Genomic DNA, 20,875 nt, shown 5'->3' on the forward strand with positions numbered 1-20,875 from the left:
TTGGTGGTAAGTGTACTTGATTCAGCAGCCCTAGCACCAGGAAGGCAAAGTGTTTCCATTATTAACCATTTCATGTGTCTTTTAGGTAGAACTCTGCCTACCCGTAAAGCCCAGAGAGCAAATCAAGTGCACCTCTCGGCCTACCATTGGCAGATAGCTCAAATCACTGTGTCTGCAATGTTTCCTTGGGCCATAGACTGTAAAAAGAAGCCTTATGCACAGCAAAGCCATAAGTTGGTGTGGAGTCCTGCAGCCAATGATGCCTTCTGTATATGTATACTGAAGGGGCATTTCACCGCCACCCGTTGCAGAAAATCCAGATTCTACGCTGCCCTTTGTGGTTGAGGTGGACGCTTCAGAAATGGGCATGGGGGCCGTCCTGTCCCAACGTCAAGGTAACCCACAGACATTTGTATCCATGTGCATACAAAAAAAAAAACGGTCTCCTGCAGAAAGGGACTATGACGTCAGTGACCGGGAGCTCTTGGCGGTGAAGTTGGCATTAGAGGAGTGGGGAGACTTGCTGGAGGCCGCCAAGGAAGCATTTCTCTTCCTCATCGACCATCGGAACCTGGAGTACATACGGACAGCGAGGGGGCTGAACCAGCGCCAAGCAAGGTGGACCCCATTCTTCACTAGACCTTGTCATATAGGCCAGGTTCAAAGAACATCAAAGCCGATGCCCTGTCCTGTTTTGATTATCTTCATATTATTAAACTAATCTTCTGCAGCCGGTTCCTGACACCCTGTGTATATGTTATAGAAATGTATCAATATTTATCTTTACAAATTTGCTATGACATTGCCTATGAATATATGAACAACTTTGGATTTCACCCCAGTCTCATAATCGAATGGTTTAGACCGTTTGTATGTTTTGATGACTTTTGATGAGCTTCTCTTCTTCAAGGTCTCCTGCTTGGGCCATACTGTGTGGGTTGCAAAAGTGACTGATGTCCTCATTATAAAAGTATATACTTTACCCGGTATATCTAAAAATGACAACTGATTGTTTCAAGCAAAACTACCAAAACTATTGCTGATTGTTGAACCTGAACAATCTAAATGAAATCGAATGTATAGCCAGATGAGTTGTCTCCGGGGGTAGTTTAGGCTTCATTTATTCCGGTAAAACACAATTTTCAACAGGGCATTTGATAAAAATAACCTAGCAAATTACATTGGTTGTCACTCAACTAATAAAGCCTATTATTGTGCAACTCATTATACAAACATTTTGAATGCTGAAGGTTACCCGCAGATGTGCCAGGTCAGGAATAAGCCTACCTCTTGTTGGTCAGCATGCGAAGCTGCGCAGAGTGTGCACATTTTGACTAGGCTACTAATATTGAATGCAGAACGACTTGTAGATCAATGACTCAACACAATTACATGCTAAGTTCAACACAGAAGGAGAGGACTCAGTATTATCCCGCAGGTATAGTAAAACCCCATTTTGTCCCTAATTTCGTGGTATCCAATTCGTAGTTACAGTCTTGTCCCATCGCTGCAACTCCCCTACGGACTCGGGAGAGGTGAAGGTCGAGAGCCATGCATCCTCCGAAACACGACCCTGCCAAGCCACACTGCTTCTTGACACACTGCTCGCTTAACCCGTTAGCCAGCCACACCAATATGTCGGAGGAAACACTGTCCAGCTGGGGACCGAAGTCAGCTGTGACCGGGAGACTGTTGTGACACCTGACCCTGCTGTGCCACTCGGGAGGCCGGGAAGATATAGTATATTGAGCAAAAAACATTTTGAACTGGCAATTCGTAACGTTTGGACCAATTTCCTGACCGATACATTCTACAATTGGATGGGTTTTGAGTCCCGCCGACCGATGTACTCATATCTCAAACATGTAAACAGGGGACCGATGTACTCATATCTCAAACATGTAAACAGGGGACTGATGCGTGTTGGTGAATCGTTAAACCCCTAGTAAACGGCTGTCATGTTATAGATCTAAGACTTACGCGGTAGAGTTGATGGTGGTGTACCCTGAGGGGCACTCTGGGATGCAGGCTTTGTTGTGGATGACGTACTCATGGCAGTCGCTGCTCTTTCCATTCTTGCACTGGTTGTGAAGGTCCTGGCAGAAGGAGAGAGAGACGCAGCGCCAGCCCTTGAAGATGTAGTATCCCTGGGGACAGTGGTCCACACAGGTGTCCTGGTGCTGGAGGTTCTGGCAGGCCACACAGCTGCTGGCTTTGCCTGCCTCCAAGCAGCCTCCCAGGCACTGGTCGTGGCAGCAGTGGCCATGCTGGGTACAGGCCCGATGCTTACAGGTGGAGGGACACACTGTGGAGGGAGAATGAGTGGGGGAGGGAGAGCGAGAGGGATGATGGTTAGAGTTCAAACTCAATACAGGGTGCTGTCTGAATTCAGTCTTGAATCGGCTCAGACTGTAGATATCACTAACATCTGGATCAAATATATTACCCGGTCTCCCTGAGTAAAAAGCATGCCCCCAAATGAGTTGACTCACACCCAAATGATTGCAGAGGTGCTGACTAACGGAGAGTAAACTGGGTCAAAAGAAAGTCACACTATATACAATTGAAGTCAGAAGTTTACATACACCGTAGCCAAATATATTTAAACTCAGTTTTTCACAATTCCTGACATTTAATCCTAGTAAAAATTCCCCATCCTAAATCAGTTAGGATCAACAGTTTATTTTAAGAATGTGAATTGTCAGAATAACAGAGAGAATTATTTATTTCAGCTTTTATTTCTTTCATCACATTCCCAGTGGGTCAGAAGTTTACATACACTCATTAAGTATTTGGTAGCAGTGCCTTTAAATTTCTTAACTTGGGTCAAACGTTTAGGGTTTCGGGTTTCCACAAGCTTCCCACAATAATTTGGGTGAATTTTGGCCCATTCCTCCTGACAGAGCTGGTGTAACTGAGTCAGGTTTGTAGGCCTCCTTCCTCACACATGCTTTTTCAGTTCTGCCCACAAATTTTCTTGGGGATTGAGGTCAGGGCTTTGTGATGGCCACTCCAATACCTTGACTTGGTTGTCCTTAAGCCATTTTGCCACAATTTTGGAAGTATGCATAGGGTCATTGTCCATTTGGAAGACTAATTTGCAACCAAGCTTTGTGAAGTGCACCAGTCCCTCCTGCAGCAAAGCAGACCCAGAAAATGACGCTGCCACCCCCGTGCTTCACGGTTGGGATGGTGTTCTTCGGCTTGCAAGCATCCCCCTTTTCCTCTAAACATAACGAGTGTCATTATGGCCAAACAGTTCTATGGAGGACATTTCTCCAAAAAGTATGATCTTTGTCCCCATGTGCAGTTGCAAACTGTAGTCTGGCTTTTTTTAATGGCGGTTTTGGAGCAGTGGCTTCTTCCTTGCTGAGCGGCCTTCGAGGTTATGTCGATATAGGGCTCGTTTTACTGTGGATATAGATACTTTTGTACCTGTTTCCTACAGCATCTTCACAAGGCCCTTTGCTGTTGTTCAAACCGTTTTAGAAACGTCAGAGTGTTTTCTATCCAATACTACTAATAATATGCATATATTGGCATCTGGGACAGAGTAGCAGGCAGTTTACTCTGGGCACCTTATTCATCAGAGCTTCTCAATACTGCCCCTGTCACCAAGCAGTTAACCTCTCTGAACTACCGATCCCGGATCCGGGAGCGTGACTACACCCTCAGGCCCATTACCATAACGATTTCTAAAAATCGCAAATGAAATGAAATAAATATGCCTGCTCTCAAGCTTAGCCTTTTCTTAACAACACTGTCATCTCAGATTTTCAAAATATGCTTTTGAACCATAGAAAATCAATAATTTGTGTAAGAGTGTTGATGGCTAGCTTAGCATTTAGCGTAGCATTTAGCACATAACATTTTCACAAAAACCAGCAAAGGAATCAAATAAAATAATTTACCTTTGAAGAACTTCAGATGTTTCAATGAGGAGACTCTCAGTTACATAGCAGATGTCCAGTTTTTCCTAAAAGATTATTTGTGTAGGACAAATCGCTCCGTTTTGTTACTACACATTTGGCTACCGAAACGAACCGAAAATTCAGTCACCAAAACGTCGAACTTTTTTCCGAATTAACTCCATAATATCGACCGAAACATGGCAAACGTTGTTTGAATCAATCCTCAAGGTGTTTTTTCACATATCTCTTCATTGATATGCCGTTCGTGGAAGCATGGTTTTTCTCAGAATCCCATGAAAAAATACCAGCACCTGAGTTTTGCGCACCAATTTCCACGCAGGACACCGTGCGGACACTTGGAAAATGTAGTCTCTTATGGTCAATCTTCCAATAATATGCCTGCAAATACATCACAATGCTCCAGACCCCTTGGGGAAACGATAGAAAGGGTAGGCTCATTCCTGTCGCATTCACAGCCATATAAGGAGATGATGCAAATCGGAGCCTCAGAAATCCTGTTCATTTCCTGGTTGCAGAAACATCTTGGTTTCGCCTGTAGCATGAGTTCTGGGGCACTCACAGTGAAAATCTTTGCAGTTCTGGAAACGTCAGAGTGTCTTCTTTCCAAAGCTACCAATTCCATGCATTGTCGAGCATCTTTTTGTGAACTGAAAGTGTAAGCTCATTCCTGGCGCATTCACAGCCATATAAGGAGACATTGGAACACAGCGCCTTCAAAATCTGGGGCATTTCCTGTTTGAAATTTCATCTTGGTTTTGCCTGTAGCATCAGTTCTGTGGCACTCACAGATAATATCTTTGCAGTTTTGGAAACGTCAGAGTGTTTTCTTTCCAAAGCTGTCATTTATATGCATAGTCGAGCATCTTTTCGTGACAAAATATCTTGTTTAAAACGGGAACGTTTTTTAATCCAAAGATTCAAAGAGCGCCCCCTATATCGAAGAAGTTAAAAGGCACAGTCAACTTAGTGTATGTAAACTTCTGACCCACTGGAATTGTGACACAGTGAATTGTAAGTGAAATAATCTGTCTGTAAACAATTGTTGGAAAAATTACTTGTGTCATGCACAAAGTAGATGTCCTAACTGACTTGCCAAAAATATAGTTTGTTAACAAGAAAATTGTGGAGTGGATGAAAAACAAGTTTTAATGACTCCAACCTAAGTGTTTGTAAACTTCTGACTTGAACTGTATATGGGAATTTCCACCGAAAAGGCCCCATGAGCACTAACATGTGAAGTTCATAGGAGCATTCCAAATTGGGTGTGTCATGAAAGCTAAGAGTCTATATTTTAGGGAAATGAAGTTAGTGATTTTACTGATAAAGTTTGAATCACTGAAATTATAAACAAACTCATAATTCTATTACCAACCTGTAACGGAACAATAAACAAATCTGTAACGGAATTACTGCAACTGAATTGGCCACAATGGGAAATCATAATAGTCACAAACTACAGTTGGGTTATCTGCTACTGTCCTCCCACTCCGCATACTGTTATGTTCAGCTCATAAATGTTTTCTTTGTCTTTCTGTCGTCTGGTGGTCAAACCAAGAGTTAAAACAGCCCGTCTGAACAACCCCTCCCCCTTGCTCGCTCTTTCTCCAGTTAAATGTCACCTCTCCCAACTCTTACTGACACCAACGAATGAGCCCTGTTTCTTTCCATTTATTGTGGCCAGCATCGTCACCCACTGAGCACCGACCTACACCGGACGTCGAAAGTAGTTGAAATTTGGTCAGTCCACCCTGGCCTTGATGATACCGTCCACAGGTGGACCGGACTGGACCAAAACTAAACCGATCATAGAAGTATGTTTCAACAGTTTGGATAGCACAGTACAGTAGATTACAGTAAAATACAATACAGTACAGTGAGTATAGTACAGTAGAGTATTGTATAGTACAGTACATTGTATGTACTATACTGAATTATACTGCACATAACTCTCTACTCTACTCTGCTGTATTGCACTGCACTGTACTCTACTATGCAGTACTGCATTACGCTGTGTTTTCCAAACTTGTGAAACATGAGAATGACATTCATATCCATAATTATGCATTTCGGTGTAAGTATAGATTAGGGACTCATGCCATTCCGTTATCATAATGCCTTTACCGGGTGTAAATGCTCTTCACTTACTGTAGTTCAATAATAGCTGACATCCAATAATTTTTTTCGTCTTTGAATCTGAATTCGGAGCAGATATTTAAGTTATTATTCTTTTTAAACACGATCGCATAAAAACATGGTGATTTTACTGTCTTTTCCGGTACCAAAGTTCGCAACTGCACAATTCCACTAAATTCATTTTTGTAAAATCTTCAGTGAAAATTGTTAAGCGTGGTACTTGTGCATAGTGTTGTATGGTTAGCTGAACTTTTACACTATTGCAGTGTTTACCTCAGCCATACCGCAGCTCTTCTAACCAACAATAGCTAGAAACCGAAAGTGTGGAATTTGTGTCAGTTACATTTAATTTTTTCTGGGGGGAAACCACCCATGGATCTTTCCAGACAGCCTTCCCAAAGTCCAGGGTGAATCACCTCTGAGCCAGAATATCTCTTTGCTGTGTTTCTAGGTAACGCTGGGGGGATATAGGCAGACAGCGGTTAGGATCTGGGTCCCGGTCCAGGCTGGGCTCCCGGTACCGGTAACCGGAAATGGCCCAGCAGCACTGCTGGGAGTCACCTGCTCCATGTGCTGACACCGGCCCGCCATGGAGACAGACATCCCAGACGGAACAATGTGAGGGGATTTGAGAGGCTGCTGTATAAAAGCTGTGTGTCTGTCCCACGTGTTTGGCAAGCAGGAGAGACATGAGCTGCCTGGGTCCAACTCAAACAACCACAGCATTCTTTTACAACAGAATGGAAGTGGGAGGGGTGGGGACAAAACACTAAACCCAAAAATGGAGAAGGAGGAGAAAATGAGAGGCAGTGCTGAGGAGGGAGGTTAGAGGTTTCTGACTCTGGGATCCAGGCTCTCGATCCAGGCTCTGGGGTGGAAACCTCAGGGTCCTGTATGCATGGCTGCCTGCTAGCCAGTGCCCTCTGGAGGGAGGGAGCCTCAAACGCACCCTGACCGTTACCACACCACAGGCTAACAGAAGGGAGCAACAGAAGGAAGTAGGAAGGAAGTAACTGGCAAATGAGGAGGAGAGGAAGCTGCTGTCATCTGTTCTGTTGTAACTATTACTAATTCTGCAATTTTTTACAGGTCTGTTTGTTTACTACTACTGCAGTGTGTCTGTTTAAGTGAACAGTGCATGTCAGTGGCCCTATGTTATATGAGAGAGTCCAATGGATGGAGAGAGTTGACGGAGCTTAAGTGTGTATTTGATCAGCAGCATTAAAGTGAGGGGCCTGAAAGAGGGGACGACAAGTATAATGTACCACCTCACCATAAGCCTAAAACAGTCACAATACATTTGGACCGCTCATAGGCCATCGCCACACAAAGGACATCCACATTCCTGCTTCTCATTGAGCTGGTCTGGCTTGAACAAAGCTAGGCTGGACTGGGAAGTGGTATAGGCCTGGTCTGGACAGGGCTAAAGTTTTGCAGATGAGAAATCCAGCTGTCTGGCCTGACAGAGGCCCAGAGAAAACCACCACACCACAGAGAGTATCTCACTCTCTCCCAGTTGCATATAGCACCTGCCTGGTGGGATGACCCCTTTCTAACAACAACCTAGTTCACAGTCAGAGCTCCCTGGTCCCCGGCCATGGTAAAAAAATAACCCACCGCAGCCTCAGCTGGGCTCAGACACTACACAACCAGTCCATAAACAGTGTCAAAACAACCTGCATCACAACTTCCACAAATCTAAACATGGAAGCAGGACTTTCAGCTCTCCGCTAGTTACACAACTTAAATATCCTTTGCTTTAGGTTTTCTTCACGAGGGAGTCAGACAGTAAACATACCACTTTACTCCACAAAGTTCATCCTGACTGACTATATCCCCCTCCTGTTTATTCTACTAATGCCCATTACTTTAACAAAGTGATACACAACAACATTACCTGTGGCTCAGGTCTGGTCCAGTCACCACAACAACCACAATAACACATGGTTATCTGCACACGTTCAGATTCGCCTAACCCATGTCTTCAAACAGAAATCCTGGTTAAAAATGTACTATAAGCTTAATTCCAGTGATACAATACAGTGGTGATGTCAGGGAAAGTATGACTCTACACAAAAGCTAGCAGTCATTTGTGGCTAGATCATTGTAAAACCTCAACTGAAACTGTGGAAAAAGTCCAGATCACTTTTCAAACAGTTGTCTCGTGACGACCTTATTGTTTAAAAAAAGTGACGAGGTATGTGTGCATACGTGCGTGCGTTCCAGTGTGGGGCTATCTGGAGCCACTGTAAGCATGGTGTGAGGACACATTGAGACAGACATCAGGTTGGGAGTCATCATCTCTTCCTCCTCAGGGCAAGACGACACACACACACACACACACACAATTCTGAAATATCTGCTGCTGTGCTCACCCTAGCGGAAAATGTTACAGGCCTGCAAACACACTTATTTTTTTACGAAGGGTGATGATGCTGACTGAGCTCACTATTCCTCAACAGTTGAGAGGAAAAAAACTATTGGGAAAGGAGAAGAATTAAAATGAGTCAGTCAGCCAACCTTCGAGGGTTGACACGACGGTGAGGTCATCACACGCTTACTACCAGCAGAATAACAAGGAAGGACCTTCTGCCTCTCAGCGAGGAGGCAGGGGCAGGCCTCCTCACTGCCTGTCTGAAATGAGAGGACGGGAGAGGGAGGGGGCTGGAGAAGGGGTAATGTGAGATCTGAGGGGTGGGAAGGTGAAGGTTGGGGAGCAGGCTGGCTGAAGGAAATTAAAGAGGGATAGATGGGCAAGCGAAGGACTGAGGTCATAAACACGAGGGAGAAAAACTGAAATCTGAAACACCTATGGCCTTATCCAACATTGGAGCCTACCGTCTCTGCGATCAGAGCCATTTTCTTTGTTTTTCTTCACACTGAGCAGAGAACACACACACACACACAAATGCAACATACTCCCATGTGTCTCTCTGTGCTGCTGCGTACATGCTGTGACCACAGCATGCTGTGTGTTGGCAATCAGATTCCTGATCTCCCAGGAAGAGTACATGCCGGAGTACAGCTCCCACCCAGATCCGCCCTCACCCTTAACCAATGTGTTTGCTGGCCATGGAACGCAGCCATTCAATGGCCCCCTCCATGTCGGGGAGGAGAGCTGCCCAGGGTTAACCCTTCGATAGACAGAACAGACAGAGGCACACTGGGAGAATACGTGAGGCCACCACTCGCTGCCTAGGAGGCGCTCCCTCCTCTCTCGTTCTCCTGCTCCCTCTCTCTAAGCCCTTTTAACCCCAGGCCTGCTCAGAGCCTACTACTAGCAAGCACAATGCTAATACTGCAACTAACACTGCCCCGCAACATTCCTATTCTGGCCAAGCACAGCCTGTTCATTCATTCCCCTCCTCAATCTCTCTCCATCATTTCTGTGTGTGAAAGATATGAGTGTCTCTTTCACACACACACGAATCAGAAACAGATACGTACACTCATCCGCAACGCCCTAGCAAAACCTACTTGACGGTAACAGTGCGCTCACTGAGCACCAACCTATCCACATCGACAGGACAGCAGTGGAGAAGGTGGAAAGTTAAGTTCCTCGGCGTACACCACTGACAAACTGAAATGTTCCACCCACACAGACAGTGTGGCGAAGAAGGCGCAACAGCGACTTTTCAACCTCAGGAGGCTGAAGAAACTTGGCTTGTCACCTAAACATCTCAAACTTTTACAGATGCACAATTGAGAGCATCCTGTCGGGCTGCATCACGCCTGGTACGGCGACTGCATTGCCCATAACCGCAGGGCTCTTTAGAGAGTGGTGCGGTCTGCACAACGCACCACCGGGGGCAAAGTACCTGCGCTCCATGACACCTACAGCAGTCGAGGTCACAGGAAGGCCAAAAAGATCATCATAGACAACAACCACCCGAGCCACTGCCTGTTCACCCCACTACCACCCAGAAGGCGAGGTCAGTACAGGTGCATCAAAGCTTGGACTGAGTAACTGAAAAATAGCTTCTATCTCAAGGCCATCAGACTGTTAAACAGCAATCACTAACACACAGTGAGGCTGCTGCCTACATACAGACTTGAAATCATTGGCCACTTCAATAATGCCACTTTAATAATGTTTACATATCTTGCATTACTCATCTCATATGTATATACTGTATTTTAAACCATTATTGCATCTTGCCAATGCCGCTCGGTCATTGCTCATCCATACATTTATATGTACATATTCTTATTCCATTCCTTTACTTAAGATGTGTGTATTAGGTAGTAGAGGTTGACCGATTACATCAGGGACGATTTAAAGTTTTCATAACAAACGGTAATCTGCATTTTTGGATGCCAATTATGCCCGATTACATTGCACTCCACGAGGAGACTGCGTGGCAGGCTGACCACGAGTGCAGCAAGGAGCCATGATAAGTTTAATGATAGCTAGCAACTTATCTTCTAAAAAACTAAATCAATCAATCTTAACATAATCACTAGTTAACTCCACATGGTTGATGATATTACTAGTTTAACTAGCTTCTCCTGCGTTGCAAATAATCAATGCGGTGCCTGTTAATTTATCATTGAATCACAGCCTAATTCACCAAATGGGTGATGATTTAACAAGCACATTTGCAAAAAAAGCACTGTTGTTGCACCAATGTACCGAACCATAAACATCAATGCCTTTCTTAAAATAAATACACAAGTATATTTTTTTAAACCTGCATATTTAGTTCAAAGACATTCATGTTAGCAGGCGAGATTAACTAGGGAAATTGTGTCACTTCTCTTGCATTCTGTGCAAGCAGAGTTAGAGTATATGCAGCAGTTTGGGCCGCCTGGCTCGTTGCGAACTGTGTGAAGACCATTTCTTCCAAACAAAGACCATAATTAATTTGCCAGAATTTTACAGAATTATGACATAACATTGAAGGTTGTGCAATGTAACAGCAATATTTAGAATTATGGATGCCACCCGTTCGATAAAATACGGAGCGGTTCTGTATTTCACTGAAAGAATAAACGTTTTGTTTTTGAAATTATAGTTTCCAGATTTGACCTTATTAATGACCTACGGCTCGTATTTCTGTGTGTTTATTATATTATAATTAAGTCTATGATTTTATATTTGATAGAGCAGTCTGACTGAGGGGTGGTCTGAGACACAGAATAGGTGAACGGATGAATAATGCATGTGTGGTTCCCACTGTGAAGCATGGAGGTGACACAGTCGGTGATTTATTTAGAATTCAAGGCACACTTAACCAGCATGGCTACCACAGCATTCTGCAACAACCCGCCATTCCCATTGGGTTTGCGATGAGTGGGACTATCATTTGTTTTACAGTAGGACAATGACCCAAAACACACCTCCAGGCTGTGTAAGGGCTATTTTACCAAGACGGAGAGTGATTGAGTGCTGCATCAGATGACCTGGCCTCCACAATCACCCGACCTCAACCCAATTGAGATGGTTTGGAATGTTGGACCGCAGAGTGAAGGAAAAGCAACCAACAAGTTATCAGCATATGCGGGAACTCCTTCAAGAATGTTGGAAAATAATTCCACGTGAAGCTGGTTGAGGGAATGCCAAGAGTGTGCAAAGCTGTCATTAAGGCAAAGGGTGGCTACTTTGAAGAATCTAAAATTAATTGATGACACTTTTTTTAAAACACTTTTTTGGTTACTACCTGATTCGATTTGTGTTATTTCATAGATGTGATGTGGTCACTATTATTCTACAATGTAGAAAATAGTAAAAATAAAGTAAAACCCTTGAATGAGTAGGTGTGTCCAAACTTTTGACTGGTACTGCATATTAATATGGGCTCTTTCCAGAACAGCTACCTTGTCCTTGAACCTCAGCAACTTGGCCACTATCGGCCTGGGCATGTCACCTGGGCCAGTGGTGGGTTTTCCAGTCCTGTGGGCACGCTCCACCTGAATCTTCCTGTGGTCCTTCTTCAGTTCACAGAGATCATTTCCCTCACTTTGTCCTCAGACTCCGTCCAGGTCTCAAGTGGAGATTCTGCAATTCTGTCCACAACCATGTTGTTCCACCGGGATTGTCCCTCGAGATAGTCCGATTTATTCTTCATTGTTATCATGGATTCACACACAAAACTCATGTCCTCTCTCAAAGACTTACATATTGCTGTAATCTTGTCCTTCTCCTGTTCTTCAGGTCCTGGACCTCTCTGGTCAGGTTGTCCATTCTTTTATTAGTTGAATCCATCAGTATTTGGACAAAACACTTGAAGCTATTTTCTTGTTGTTGAAAAACAACTACTTGTAGAACTATTTTTGTTTGCTTAAAAGATCCTTCACCTATGATAGACACACACCACTGTCCTCAACGGTACTCCCGCCGGATTTGGTCTTTGTCATGGCAGCTAGCAACGTAGGCTACGCTGTTATTTCTCGCACATTCAGACAGGGCAAGTCACAGGGAAGACTGAAAACAACAAACAGCAGGGATCTAGACAGTCACAAACCCGAGACAATCCACGGTCCAAGCCACAATGGCTAACTACGCCACGGGCCGCGTTCAAGCCCTCACGAAAGTAGGCTAGCTGCTACGCCAAATAGCTCCTCAGATCCGGCCTTGGTCAGCAGGATCACTGGACAGAAAGTAGCAGTCCCAACAATTTATTCCAACTGTGTCGCGAGAGCCAAACAAAAAAAACTGGTAATTTGGCTAGTGTTGAATGAATGCCGACTCCACTCCCAAAAGTAGTAGGTCAAGCTGGGTAAAGTTATATTTAAGTGCCTTCAGAGAGTATTCACACCCCTTCTCCCACATTTTGTTATGTTATAGCCTGATTTTTTTGTCACTGGCCCACACACAATACCCATAAAGTCAAAGTGGAATTACAATTTTAGGAATGTTTACAAATAAATAAAACATTTAAAGCTGAAACGTCTTGAGTCAATAAGTATTCAACAACTTTTTTTATGGCAAGCCTAAATAAGTTTAGGATGAAAAAGTTGCTTAACTTCACTGAGCACGGAACCCGGGTAGCGGGCTGAAATTCCACAACATACGGTGATCGCTACATAAATAGTCATATTAAACATTCATGGAAATACAAGTGTCTCATGTATCGAAAGCCTAGAATCTTGCTAATCCAACTGCGTTGTCAGATTTAAAAAAGGATTTACTGCGATAGAATACGATGTGATTATCTGAGGATAGAGCCCCATAAAAAACAACAATTTCAACCAGCACAGGCATTACAAAATCAAACTGCATTAAAATAAATAGTTTACCTTTGACGATCTTCATCTGTTTGCAATCCCAATGCTCATTGTTACACAATGAATGATCTTTTGTTTGATAAAATCCGTTTTTATAGCCTAACACGAAACATTTTGTGAACCGCTTGTGTCGTGAATTCCGTCTCATTCCATTTGACAACACATTCCAGGTAAATACCCACACAAAACGTAACTTTTCCAGTCATGTTTGGTTTCATTGCAATCAACTGGTTTGTTTGTAACACAACCAAACCTGACGGGCCATTTCGCGGGACATATTGACTGAAAGATACCAATTTGAAGACAACAAGTAATGACATCACTGTGCACCAATGATATGACCACTGTTTCGTTGATTGACTGTATTTGAACCCAATGACCACTGATCGTCTTGAAATCTAGCTGGGTAGATAGCCAATGAGCTGAGGTAAACGGCAATATGCAATGGTTATGTGTTGGAAGACCAACCCATGTAATAAACTCCGGCGTAAAGAGAGTCATCCGCTATTGAAGTTTTATACCGGAAGGAGCTACGCATATTACGCACAGCATTATTTTGGTCAACGCGCAGATTCAGATGTTTATATATCAATCAGTATGGCGACTAAGTCAGGGAAAGATAAATCTAAGTCTAGATATACAGATGTACACACAATTTTAGAAGAAATTGATCGGAAAAGTGAGACAGAGATTGTTGTAGGACGATTCATTTAGCGATTCCCAAGTGGAGGAATATCTTTTTTTTAACAGAGGACATTGTTTTGGACTGGTAAGTTCTTCTCATGCTAATGCCCTTGTTTGAAATTAATAATAATAAATGTTATTTTTTTATTTATTTTAGAAGCAATATATAAAAATGTAATGTAATGAAATGTGAGATGCGTGTGTCTGCCGCCCCACCCCAACCCACATGAAATAGCCTATTTGAGGCTGTTGAGGGGAGGGCAGGCCCACAACAATGGCCAAAGTGAAATGGAGACAGTAGATACAGCTAGTCTGTTGTAATATAATAAAGACAGTAGATCTAGCTGAAATGTCATAATATTAAAGAGACAGTAAATCTAGCAGGTCTATAATAATATATTCAACCTTATGTTCCCTGTACTAATATATATATATATATATATATATATATATATATATATATATATATATATTATATATATATATATACACACACACAGTGGGGCAAAAAAGTATTTAGTCAGCCACCAATTGTGCAAGTTCTCCTACTTAAAAAGATGAGAGGCCTGTATTTTTCATAATAGGTACACTTCAACTATGACAGACAAAATGAGAAATCCAGAAAATCACATTGTAGGATTTTTAATGAATTTATTTGCAAATGATGGTGGAGAATAGCTATTTGGTCAATAACAAAAGTTTCTCAATACTTTGTTATATACCCTTTGTTGGCAATGACAGAGGTCAAAGTTTTCTGTAAGTCTTCACAAGGTTTTCACACACTGTTGCTGGTATTTTGGCCCATTCCTCCATGCAGATCTCCTCTAGAGCAGTGATGTTTTGGGGCTGTTAATGGGCAACACGGACTTTCAATTCCCTCCAAAGATTTTCTATGGGGTTGAAATCTGGAGACTGGCTAGGCCATTCCAGGACCTTGAAATGCTTCTTACGAAGCCACTCCTTCGTTGCCCAGGCGGTGTGTTTGGGATCATGGTCATGCTGAAAGAACCAGCCACGTTTCATCTTCAATGCCCTTGCTGATGGGTTTTCACTCAAAATCTCACGATACATGGCCCCATTCATTCTTTCCTTAACACGGATCAGTCGTCCTGGTCCCTTTGCAGAAAAACAGCCCCAAAGCATGTTGTTTCCACCCCCATGATTCACAGTAGATATGGTGTTCTTTGGATGAAACTCAGCATTCTTTGTCCTCCAAACACGACGAGTTGAGTTTTTAACCAAAAAGTTATATTTTGGTTTCATCTGACCATATGACATTCTCCCAATCTTCTTCTGGATCATCCAAATGCTCTCTAGCAAACTTCAGACGGGCCTGGACATGTAATGGCTTAAGGAGGGGGACACGTCTGGCACTACAGGATTTGAGTCCCTGGCGGCGTAGTGTGTTACTGATGGTAGGCTTTGTTACTTTGGTCCCAGCTCTCTGCAGGTCATTCACTAGGTCCCCACGTGTGGTTCTTGGATTTTTGCTCACCGTTCTTGTGATCATTTTGACCCCATGGGGTGAGATCTTGCGTGGAGCCCCAGATCAAGGGAGATTATCAGTGGTCTTGTATGTCTTCCATTTCCTAATAATTGTTCCCACAGTTGATTTCTTCCAACCAAGCCGCTTACCTATTGCAGATTCAGTCTTCCCAGCCTGGTGCAGGTCTACAATTTAGTTTCTGGTGTCCTTTGACAGCTCTTTGGTCTTGGCCATAGTGGAGTTTGGAGTGTGACTGTTTGAGGTTGTGGACAGGTGTCTTTTATACCGATAACAAGTTCAAACAGGTGCAATTAATACAGGTAACGAGTGGAGGACAGAGGAGCCTCCTAAAGAAGAAGTTACAGGTCTGTGAGAGCCAGAAATCTTGCTTGTTTGTAGGTGACCAAATACTTATTTTCCACCATAATTTGCAAATAAATTCATTAAAAATCCTGATTTTCTGGATTTTTTTTCTCATTTTGTCTGTCATAGTTGAAGTGTACCTATGATGAAAATTACAGGCCTCATCTTTTTAAGTGAGAGAACTTGCACAATTGGTGGCTGACCAAATACTTTTTATATCTGTTTATTATACCTGTTGATACAGGGCTCATATGTGAAACTATTCTAACTTTACATTTTCTTTCACAGTGACACTGACTCCGAATGGGACCCCCCCAGTGCTGCAGTAGTTTATGTGTCGGGGGGCTAGGGTCAGTTTGTTATATCTGGAGTACTTATTCTGTCTTATCCGGTGTCCTGTGTGAATTTTAGTATGCTCTCTCTAATTCTCTCTTTCTCTCTCTCGGAGGAGGACCTGAGCCCTAGAACCATGCGTCAGAACTACCTGGCATGATGACTCCTTGCTGTCCCCAGTCCACCTGGCCTTGCTGCTGTTCCAGTTTCAACTGTTCTGCCTGCGGCTATGGAACCCTAAACTGTTCATATTTACTCAAGGTGCTGTCCTGTTGCATCCTCTACAACTACTGTGATTATTATTATTTGACCCTGCTGGTCATCTATGAACGTTTGAAAATCTCGGCCATGTTCTGTTATAATCTCCACCCGGCACAGCCAGAAGAGGACTGGCCACTCCTCATAGCCTGGTTCCTCTCTAGGTTTCTTCCTAGGTTTTGGCCTTTCTAGGGAGTTTTTCCTAGCCACCGTGCTTCTACACCTGCATTGCTTGCTGTTTGGGGTTTTAGGCTGGGTTTCTGTATAGCACTTTGAGATATTAGCTGATATACGAAGGGCTATATAAATTAATTTAATTTGATAGAGGACTGAGGGTCTTCCAAATATTGAAAGTGTGTAAATAGTTACCCATGTTATTTTGTAAATGTATATATTTTTTTCCCATATTCTTTTCTCCATTTGGGGGGGGGGGGGGGGGGGGGGGGGGTGTTAGAATACCATTTTGGCATTTTGTATATAGTTATTAGCTTCAAAATGTATACCACTTGGGTACATTTGGGCTACTTGTGTGGGACACCTGGGTGACTTCATGATAAATGTCATGTAGCACATTCATTTTGAAAGTTATCATTCTGAAACTTTGCACAAGTACTGTTGCCCTCTTATATTTTTCACTGAAATTGTCCCCATCATCCTATCTGAATGTTTGTTTTATCTTGTTCATTTTAAAGATGATGATACAACAATAAAAATGTTATTATCTAAACCAGATCTATTGTGTTATATTCTCCTACATTCAATTCACATTTACACAAACTTCAGAGTGTTTTCTTTCAAATGGTACCAAGAATATGCATATCCTTGCTTCTGGGCCAGAGCTACAGGCAGTTAGATTTGGGTATGTCTTCAGCCGGAAATTGAAAAAAGTAGGGGGGTAAGCTCTAAGAGGTTTTAACTTCTTGGTGACAGGGGGCAGTATTTTCACGTCCGGATGAAATGCATGCCCAAATTCAACTGCCAGCTACTCATCCCCAGAAGATAAGATATGCATAGTATTAGCAGATTTGGATAGAAACGCACTGAAGTTTTTAAAACGGTTTGAATCATGTCTGTGTCCTCAAACCATTCAGATTTTTTTGTTTTTGAGGTCACTCTTTTCAATGGGCTTTCATTGGGAATCCAGATTTCTAAGGGACCTTCTTGCAGTTCATATCGCTTCCACTGGATGTCAACAGTCTTTAGAAATTGGTTGAGGTTATTCCTTTGTGTAATGAAGAAGTATGGCCATCTTGAACGAGGGTCACTTGAAGTGTACTGTTAGATAGAGGCGCATGACCACAAAGCATGCTTCAGTTTGTTTTCTTCCTGTATTGAACACAGATCATCCAGTCTTCAATTGTATCGATTATTTACGTAAAAAAATACCTAAAGTTGTATTACAAAAGTAGTTTGAAATGTTTTGGCAAAGTTTACAGGTAACTTTGAGATATTTTGTAGTCACTTCAAGCCTATCAACTCCCGAGATTAGGCTGGTGTAATGATGTGATGTGAAATGGCTAGCTAGTTAGCGGGGTGCGCTTCAAACGTCACTCGCTCTGAGACTTGGAGTAGTTGTTCCCCTTGCTCTGCATGGGTAACGCTGCTTCGAGGGTGGCTGTTGTCGTTGTGTTCCTGGTTCGAGCTCAGGTAGGAGCGAGGAGAGGGATGGAAGCTATACTGTTACACTGGCAATACTATAGTGCCTATAAGAACATCCAATAGTCAAAGGTATATGAAATACAAATGGTATAGAGAGAAATAGTCCAATAATTCCTATAATAACTACAACCTAAAACTTCTTACCTTGGAATATTGAAGACTCATGTTAAAAGGAACCACCAGCTTTCATATGTTCTCATGTTCTGAGCAAGGAACTGAAACGTTAGCTTTCTTACATGGCACATATTGCACTTTTACTTTCTCCAACACTTTGTTTTTGCATTATTTAAACCAAATTGAACATGTTTCATTATTTATTTGAGGCTAAATTGATTTTATTGATGTATTATATTAAGTTAAAATAAGTGTTCATTCAGTATTGTTGTAATTGTCATTATTACAAATACATTGTAAAAATCGGCCGATTAATCGGTATCGGCTTTTTCGGTCCTCCAAAAATCGGTATCGGCGTTGAAAAATCATAATCGGTCGACCTCTATACTGGATTACCGATAAGAGTAGGCAACTCTGCGTCCAGGTAACCTAACCCACAGGACGGGTGGGGTTAGGGGGGGTAACCTAAGAACGCACAGAAAGTAAAACTATATTTTAAAAAAAAATCAAAATGTATTTTTGTGCACTTTAGCGTGTTATTTATACTTGGGATTTCCCTTTCTACAGGAAAAGTAAAAAAATCACTGGTGTCCATCTTTAAGTTTATTATTTTTGCATCTCGGCCAGCTTGGGTTATTTCTTTACATAGTTGAGTGCGAGTACCTTTTGAACTCTACAGATATGTTCTCTTCTATGCACCGTCTGCCTTCCATTCTAGCCTGAGCGCAAACCCTCATACTGGCTTTCTATTCAATCCTTGTAAAAAATATGTTCATTTAATAACAAAAATCGCATCAGAATAGTTTTTGTCCAAACCTTACAGTATGTCTAGCCCAGGGTTGGGCAATTCCAGTCCTCGGGGGCCTGATTGGTGTCACAGTTTTGCCCCAGTTAACACACCTGACTCCAATAATCATGATCTTCAGTTTAGAATGCAATTTGATTAATCAGCTGTGTTTGCTAGGGATGGAGAAAAAGTGTGACACCGAGGACTAGAGTTGCCCACCCCTGGTCTAGCCTATACCATATATGGTTCTAAAGTTAGACAATTTATCATGATTAGAGTGAATAGAAGAGATACATGTCGTGATGTGGACAGCGGCACTTTGCTTCTTGAAAGTACTATATCTTGAAAAATATACTGCTGACATGCAAAACATTTTGGGACTGTATCAACAGCAGACTAATGAAAACAATACACTTGAAGTACACGCATATTAATGCTATAGAGTAGAGAACAATCTAATGATTAATTGTATGTGATTTTTATAGTTGGCCATAAGAATAAAAACACCAGAAAATCTGCTCCAAGTTATTTTAATTTTGGAAATCTGTTCCACACTATTATCATGCATAATAGAAATATGTGGGGTCACTTAGAAATGTCCTTGTTTTTGAAAGAAAAATCACTTTTTTTGCCTATTATAATTTACATCAAATTGAACAGAAATACAGTGGACATTGTTAATGTTGTCAATGACCATTGTAGCTGGACACGGCTGATTTTTTTATGGAATATCTACATAGGCGTACAGAGGCCCATTATCAGCAACAATCACTCCGATGTTCCAATGGCACGTTGTGTTAGCTAATCCAAGTTTATCATTTTAAAAGGCTAATTGATCATTAGAAAACCCTTTTGCAATTATGTTAGCACAGCTGAAATCTGATGTGCTTATTAAAGAAGCAATAAAACTGGCCTTCTTTAGACTAGTTGAGTATCTGGAGCATCAGCATTTGTCGGTTCGATTACAGGCTCAAAAGGGCCAGAAACAAAGACCTTTCCTCTGAAACTCGTCAGTCTATTTTTGTTCTGAGAAATGAAGGCTATTCCAATGCGAGAAATCGCCAAAAAAACTGAAGATCTCGTACAACGCTGTGTACTAATCCCTTCACAGAACAGAACAAACTGACTCTAACCAGAATAGAAAGAGGAGTGGGAGGCCCCGGTCCACAACTGAGCAAGAGGACAAGTACATTAGAATACCTCGTATACTGTGTGATTGCATGAATGAAAAAATGCTTGATTGATACAGTAGCCTATGTAAGTATTGAAATATAGGCATACGTTATGGTATTAAGACTAGAGCATACAAGTCATTCATGATTTGAGATGCAATCAAGCAATTTTGTTTTCAAATAAAATGATCCCTGAATATTCAGCTTAAACAAATAAACTGTTCCATTTCGGAAATTGCATTCATGAACGCAACTGTTTATAGTCTTTGCTGTAATAAAGGCTTAGCAACTAAACGTTACTTTAGACTCTCTGGTACGCTTCTAATATAGTTTTTGAGGGAATGTTTTTCCTAAACAAATGAGGGATTTCGGTAACCAAACTTTTCAGTCAGAAATGGCTGTAATTAAGTTGCAGCTTCAAAGACTAAAATTGGCTTATACATGAGTTACCCGATTCAAGAAACTAGGCGTATGTTGCTACTTCACAGGAGAGCCATTTGAACATACTTTTAAATATTTTTCTATAAATCAAATCAAATGTATTTATATAGCCCTTCGTACATCAGCTGATATCTCAAAGTGCTGTACAGAAACCCAGCCTAAAACCCCAAACAGCAAGCAATGCAGGTGCTTTTAATAAAAATGTTGTTTTTATTGGGGCAGAAATGCCTTCTCAAACATGTGAACTTTATTGTGCCTTGTATGTCATCTGTAAATACAAATACAA

The 20,875-nt window shown here is 42.1% G+C and overlaps 1 protein-coding gene across 1 annotated transcript in view; it reads right to left on the bottom strand.

The window, feature by feature from the left end:
- The window catches only part of LOC109898192 (insulin receptor), a 116,043-nt gene that overhangs the window by 29,633 nt on the left and 65,535 nt on the right, over nucleotides 1-20,875 (bottom strand). Inside the window, exon 3 of the mRNA XM_020493055.2 lies at nucleotides 1,981-2,305. Within this exon, the coding sequence (XP_020348644.1) occupies nucleotides 1,981-2,305 (325 nt within the window). The remainder of the gene's footprint in view (nucleotides 1-1,980; nucleotides 2,306-20,875) is intronic.

Source organism: Oncorhynchus kisutch, linkage group LG10 (genome assembly GCF_002021735.2).
Source record: "Oncorhynchus kisutch isolate 150728-3 linkage group LG10, Okis_V2, whole genome shotgun sequence".
Classification (NCBI taxonomy): Eukaryota; Metazoa; Chordata; class Actinopteri; order Salmoniformes; family Salmonidae; genus Oncorhynchus; species Oncorhynchus kisutch.